Source organism: Dermacentor andersoni, chromosome 1, assembly GCF_023375885.2.
Source record: "Dermacentor andersoni chromosome 1, qqDerAnde1_hic_scaffold, whole genome shotgun sequence".
NCBI classification, from domain to species: Eukaryota; Metazoa; Arthropoda; class Arachnida; order Ixodida; family Ixodidae; genus Dermacentor; species Dermacentor andersoni.
The window spans coordinates 75056541-75063918 of NC_092814.1; the positions used below are offsets into that span (position 1 = coordinate 75056541).

The 7378-nt window shown below is 45.5% G+C and overlaps 1 protein-coding gene across 1 annotated transcript; it reads right to left on the reverse strand.

Annotated features, from left to right (window-relative positions):
• Positions 1-836: 836 nt before the first annotated feature.
• On the reverse strand, positions 837-7105 carry LOC126544534 (uncharacterized). The gene is made up of 2 exons (XM_050191879.3): positions 6951-7105; positions 837-2088 (listed from the first exon to the last, which is right to left on the reverse strand). Exon 2 carries the CDS (start codon positions 2076-2078, stop codon positions 957-959), a length of 1122 nt encoding a protein of 373 aa, XP_050047836.2. The 5' UTR covers positions 2079-2088; positions 6951-7105; the 3' UTR covers positions 837-956.
• Between the last annotated feature and the right edge of the window lie 273 nt (positions 7106-7378).

Consider the following 7378-nt stretch of genomic DNA (forward strand, 5'->3'; position numbering starts at 1 on the left):
CAGTGCCCAAACATCCAGTATCTAGTCAAGTGTCAAAGTGACCATACACTTTGTCTTAAAGTTCACGCGCTATTCAAAGTGGGCTGTGCCCGACGTAGTCCGCCTCCTCTGCTTCCCGCCACTTTAACACAATAAGAAGCTCCCACGAGTGAAACAAAAGAGAAAAAAAAAACGTCTAGGGCAATTTGACTTGAGAATCAAAATAAGAGAATCCTCAAGTGCACGCACGATTACGCTTCACATGGCATTTATAACTAATTATGGTACATATCAAGCATTAAGTTGACTATGAATCGAATGCATGTCATCGGTGACGTCAGTTTCCTGACCAGTTACGGTGGGAAGTCCGTGAGAAATATAGCCCCCTTATCCCCATGCCTCCCCTTTCAAAAAAAGAAAAGAAAAAAAGAAAGCGCGTTTGTATTGAGAAAAAAAAAATTATACGAGAAGAGAGATTCCAGCTCCATAGCTTCTTATCGAGCCTACGTAACGACTGAATTGGTCGACACCTAATTTGACACATTATATAAAATGAGGCACCGCTTCGATAAAACAACCACACGACGCAAATAAATTTAGCTAAAAGACTATTCGGTCTAAATATATGTCATAGTGTACCATATAGGTACCATGCCACCGGTACCACAATGATGCCATACCGCTGTTTCATATCAATTAAGTTTTACTCTTTTCTTTTACCATAGCTTGTATATGTGTTCTTTCCTTGCCGATTTAGCTAGTTATGAAGTTTCGATGCAATATCATTTCTAAAGCCTGCGGTGCCTCACAGTATATTGGGGCTGCAGCCCACGAATTCTAAGATCGACGCATTGGTGTTCGGGTTCAGACTATAGGTCAGTGACATTTATTCTGGATGAACACATACCTTCGGGGACATCATAAATAAAAGGTGGCAGAATTGAAAACGATTACTATAGACGCACGCATGCTATATGTCACGGCGTAGGAGTTCTTTTTTCACCAAGTTGGACCTTCAATAGCGGCGGAAAGGCATCGAAGGCCGCCTGAGCATCAGCTGAGGCGAGCGAGCGTTTGTAACTCACGAGCGTATCGTACCTACTCAGTGGCGACCACAAGGCACCGCCAGGCTGTCCTTGCGTTTGAGCGAAGCCCTCCGCCGCCAGCCAGCTTTTGCCGAAACACAGCGGCAAAGAGAATGCGGGCAAATGGCCGCACAGCGTATCGCCACCGCAGGCGGTTGCGCTGAGCCGCGGTACGTGTAGCTGCGGCGCGTCCGTTTCCGTTCGATTCGTCGCTGCCTTCGAGGGCCGCCTCATGATGCTCTCGATGGTAAAGGAGCTATTGAACCGTTCGCCAGCTTTCGCCGTATCTGCGGGCGTCGGCGATGAGATGCGGCCGGGCTGCGCGGGCAGCTCGGGCGTTCGCGGTGCACTAGACGGCAGCGGCAGCCTGACGGGAGTGGACAGGTCGAGCTCGTGGTAGGGTCGCCCCGTCGCCGCTGCTGCTGCTGCGAAGAGTCGCTCATGCTTAGCAAAGGCGACTGTGGCCGGGCGATCCATATCCATTGCGGGCTGCTTCTTCCTGCGCTTTCTGCGCCTGAAATTGCCGTTCTCGAACATGGACTCACAGTTGGCGCCCAACGTCCAGTAGTGGCCCTTACCAGGCTTGCCTTTCTCGCGCGGCAACTTGACGAAGCAGTCATTGAGGGACAGGTTATGCCTGATTGAGTTCTGCCAGCCCTGCTTGTTGTGGTGATAGAAAGGGAACCTATCCATGATAAACTTGTAGATGCCGTTGAGCGTTATCTTCTGCTCGGGAGTGCTGCGGATGGCCATCGTGATGAGGGCGATGTACGAGTACGGAGGCTTCATCGCCCCTTCGGCGACGGCCATGCTCGTGATGTCTGAGAGAGCCCCGACGTCTGGTCGGTAGTAGGGGCTGATGGGATAGGTAAGAGAGCCTGCTCGTTGCTCTGAAGACGAGAGACATCGCGGGTAACTATCGGACACTGGGACCAGGCACCCAGGTGGATAGAAAAATTCTGAACTGCAGGCACCTGGATGGTTCAGCGCCTGAGTGTCAGCTGACGACTTCATAGATGTGTGCCTGCAATGGGAACGAAAAGCTTTTCACAATGCAGACCAGCGCAAGATTAAGAAAAGAGGAGGGGGCGGGCGAAGACAAAGGGGCTCAAGTCCCAGGTCCCATTTTTTACAGAAGAGGCAAATGTGATTACCAAAATATAAAAGAGCGCCGAAGGGTTATAATAGCTTACCAGAAAGGAAAGGGGGCGAGGGGACTTTCTTAATTTGTCGATCGAAATTATGTGAGTTCTAACATTGCACCTCTCTCTCTCTCTCTCTCTCTCTCTCTTTATGGGCTCAACGATACAACCTAGGATAAATGTAACTATATCTCATGAGTAGCAATTTTATTGTTTGATACAAACCGCACAACTCCAAACTAGCGAGGGCCAGACCGGGCTTTTCTAATAAGAAATGTTGCATCTTTTGCTTGCGGAAAAGCAGTTTGCGTAATAAAAAATTATCTGCAGTGTCGGCAGTCTTAAAAAAAGTTATCTGCTCACAAACGTAGGTACTTCCAAAGAAAGGCGCTAGTTTCAAGACATTCATTGGCTATGTTTCTGTATTTGTCGTTAAACTGAACGAGGGGCTGCTCCTGCTGCATACCTTTTAGCTCTAGCGAAAGTGCATTGTCGATCAGTACTAGTTGCACTGCACAATCACAGTCCTAAACAAGCGGTCACTCAGCTTCTTATATTGCAATGACTTGAAACACTCTTGGAAATCTTTCGAAAAGGTTCTGAACATTTTCTGAAGATTCGGCGTTGTGTTTTCTTCTCCGCGTGTATGAAGGTTTATCTTTGAATTGAAAACCATATCCGATGTGACCAATTACTCAAAATACGCCATTCCTTTTCCCTTCCTAAGTATGAGTTCTGTTCGAAACTTTATAGCTTTAACCATGGGCAAGAAGTTGCCATTTGCACCGAATACCAATAATGTAAGTCTCGATGGCAGCATGCCAATTAATCAAAGCGTCTAGCTTTGGTCACTTTATTACGTGCTTTAAAATATGGCAGTAAATACCACCATGTAATTTGTATCTGCCTAGTACAAAACTTCGAACGACGTTGTTAGTGACAATGTTACTAGATCCAAATAACCTTTGTTGACACCCACTCCCAACGCGTTGTCGTGTGAGAAACTATTTCGTTCATTCAATCGAGACGTATTGGGAACTCACTGGTTCGATTCAGTTCTGGACACTGCACAATTAATGCGATCTTGACGTCTTAGCTTGACAAACACGTTCGGTTGACACGCGCATTTATCTGTGCCCAGCAAACGACCCCATGCTCCACATTTTTTTCTATTTTTCTTTTTGTTTGGGCGTGCTTTACGCTTCAAACGGTTGATATCGTGCATTGGGTTGGACGCCAAAATTGTCGTTTATCTCATCACGTGACCACGCGCTAATTGCAGCCCCACAACACCATAGAAATGTGAACTCAGCCGCGGGCTGTGTGTTGTGCAACCTTGGTTTAATAGAAGATATGCTAGACTGAGTTTCAGACATACATCTATATTACATAGTCGTAAGCCTGTCATTCTGCAAAGCCATTCTATTAAGTAAAATTTTTGTGAGACGGCTAAGCTTTTGAGATACCTGTCGTCAAAGGTGCATTCCATCTTCATTTATCAAACCGGCGCTTTGCACGTTTTGGTGGAGGCATGATGTGGGGGAGGGGGGGGGGAGTACGATGAACGCTCGCCGCCGTGTTCTAATGTGTCAAAGAGGATAGGGGGTCATTAAGAGGCCGGCTAAGAGAAAACAGCAAGAATAAGTGTATGGCAGGCCCACAGGTTGCTCAAGTTGAGTCGAGGCATCGTGGCGAATTTTCTAAAGCACAAACAGGAGGTTCGATTTGCGACAGCGGGTGTGTCGGGCCCCGTACGTCTTAGAACAGCCTTACAAATAAATGTATGGTGATGACCTTCAAATGTGTAATATAAATGCATTACCTCATCTTAATAAAGGAAAACTGTTAATTGCAGAACGTTTGTCAGTGTGTCCGTGAAGCTCAGTGAAACTCGTTTGGCAAGACGCGGCCACCAATAAATGCAACCAAGACTCAAGGGGGGACTTGGCTACACGCCGATGGCTATTGTTAAAAGTTTTGTTCAAAGTAGAAAGTAAAACGAAGCCGCACTGTATAATATCCGTCACGCGGCTGTCACAAATCTTGAACCATGCAAACAAGTATTACACGGCGTTGAACCATAAAAAATCGTCCGACTATACAGGCTGATAAGCACGTATTTCTCACAACCTGTGGTGACGTCTCACAAGATTGCAAGCAAGACAGAGCTGAGCGATTTGATCACCTTTCGCGAGGGAAACACGTAAAGGGATGAAAAGCGAAGGCGAGAGAGGAAAAATATCGAGACTCGTTTTTTTTTACTCTTCTTTTTGTTTTTCAATATATAGGCCACAATGCCTTGACAAAAAGTGCATATATATTCGAATAGATGCCCAATTATAGATTCTGTAAACAATAATCACAAAATACCTAAGGCTGGTTCGTCCCATTAATGTCATGTTAGCTGACAAACTAAATACAAGAACTGGCTCCCAAATTAAATAACTACTGCGAAACAAAACTTTTGTAAGATTTGCTATTACCAGCACGTTGCTTCAAGGAAACGTCAAACTTTACATGTTTTCCGCATGCAGTAAGCCGCTCCCCATTAGTCCAGCTGCACAAATTCTTTCATCAATGTTCATCAGTACACCGTGGGTGAAAACAATTACGTCGTTATTGCTGTAGATGGTATTCAAAGGCACAAGCAAAAAAAAATGTCATACAAGAAATACAAAGCCATTGGCATAGTAAATAAAGCTTATAAATAGTTCGTGTAAGTTCTTTAATGAAGTTATATATTAAATTAAATGAAATAAGCGATGTCATGAGCGTTCACTGCAAAGTATTTAGCTACATAGTTAGAAGTTAAATTAAATTATGGGGTTTTACGTGCCAAAACCACGGACTGATTATGGGGCACGCCGTAAGAAGGGGAAGGGGCTCCGGATTTATTTTGATCCCCTGGCTTTCTTTAACGTGCACCTGAATCTAAGTACACGGGCGTTTTCACATTTCGCCCCATCGAAACGCGGCCGCCGCGCCCGGGATTTGATCTCGCGACCTCGTGCATAGCAGCGCAGCGCCAAAGCCACTAAGCAACCACTGTGGGTTAGCGTCATATTAATTTCATTTCCACATGATGGTCTACTGTCTTCAGCACATGTGTTTGGCGATGCACGAACGTTGTCAGGAGCAGCTGTACTGGCACCTTTTCTGCTTCTTCTTCTTCTTCCTCTTCCTCTTTCTTTTTCTTTTTTGCTGCACACCGTATATAATAATCTTACTATTGGCTCTTCATTAAGTGAAGCGTTAACAGAACAATGTGGCCATTCGTGTAGCCTGAAGTTGATTTTAGCGAGCTTATCGCTGTTCCACTTTCTTTACCAATTAGCGACTATATTACTACAAGCACACTGACATAACTCCTAGAGCGATCGAATTGTATTAACGCTGCAATAAGCAAAATAGTCTGGGAATCGTAAACATTTTCTTTCGTGGAGGTTTGTTTTCTTTTCGTCGGTGCATACGAAAGTGCTTACAAAGGAAGCTGCCAATGGTGGCTATCATCTACCGCGTTCTACCGCGACAGATAAAAGCTCTGAAAAAGGAAGGAGTGTTTCACGGCTCTTCTAACACATCGCTATCGCTGCGCTCCATGCAGGGAATACAAACAGGGACGTCGAAACCGTTTGGCGGCTGGGGAGAAGGAAAGTGGAGATGGTGAGCAACGGTTACACGCTCGCAAATGTGTTTACAATTGAGCAGTGTTTGTGTGCGCAAGCGTTCTGATCACGGGTAGAGGGCTGGAGACTCGCCCGCTTGTGTGGTTCTCGTCGGGACGTTTCATTAAATACATAAAGTGGCATATGTTAGTCTCAATGAAAAATGATCTCACTTCAGTATGCAATAACCGAGGAAATATATTTACTGGCGTGTCGAATACGGTCACATTTGCATGTCTCAATTAACACGCGCTAAGTTAGTAAGGTCACGTAAATCTATATGCGTTGAGAAAATGAACACCCACAGGTAATGATATTTATCAAACTACTGAACGCGCAGCGAAGTAAAACGCAGTGGTTGGCGCAAATTGATTGTGATGGTCATGTAGTCTGTCTCAAAGGTGATTTTCTACATGACCTAAAGCTCGTTTGAGCGGAGATTAATATAGTCCGCAGAAAATAATAATAAGACAAGATGTCAATTCAAGCAAACAAGATGAGAGAAGCATTTCCTCTTGGCTCCACAGAGCTAGATAAACCTTCGTTTCCTATTTTTGGACATAAAAGCACGTGTCGTACACTAACACCTTTTTCGCAAGAACAAGTTTTTCGTTCAGTCGCCTTGCAAAAAGGATATTGGAACTTAAAAACTTGGATCAAGGTGCCTAAATAAACATATATATATATATATATATATATATATATATATATATATATATATATATTATGTTTCAAGTAGCTTGCATTATTAACCCTGAGGGCGCTATTGGCATAAACGAGCGTGACCGGAGAAGGAAGCCAGAGCTATTAGCAAGCAGTGACTTCATTTCCACGTCGTACCAAAATTACCGCACAATGTCACAATTCGCAGTCCGCTGACAAGTCGCACATGCTTCTTGAAGTACAAAAAGACAAAAATTGTTTACGCGTCTCACCATCATTATCACGATGATCAGATAGTTAACACTCTCGTGTCTACAACACATGCGTTTCGGTACGCCGTACAAGAAGAGAATCGCTCAAACAGACGTAAGTAAACTACGCGCTCGGCCGGTGACGTTCCGTCGGCCGGCACTCACCCCAGACGCGAGCAGACGACGCGGACGAACAGAGACGAGCTCGGCGGCCGAGTGCGCGCTGGCTGCGAGAGCGCGAGCGAACAGTCCGATCAGCGCCGTGGCGGAACCGTTTCTGATTAAAAACCACCCGGCCTCTTCTTAACAGCGCAGTTTATATATCTGTACGTCGACAGAGGGACTACATACACAAACAGTCACGCCCTCGCCCCGGCCCCTCTCTCCCCGCGCGATAGAGAAATATAAATGTTTTCGCTTCTGCTTCCTTTATGCTGGGCGCCTAGGAAAAATAAAGGTCTCCCCCTTCTGAACACATCCCTCTCGACGAATATTTATGTTTAGATACATTTTATGAGCCTCCTCGTTCCGGTCGCCCGGTCGGCGTGAATCAGCAGGCACCGTGCGCGGCGGTTGTCGACGGCGCCGAGAGA

Coding starts and splice junctions, on each gene's coding strand:
- LOC126544534 (XM_050191879.3), bottom strand. CDS start 2,078: ATGAAGTCGTCAGCTGACACTCAGGCGCTGAACCATCCAGGTGCCTGC.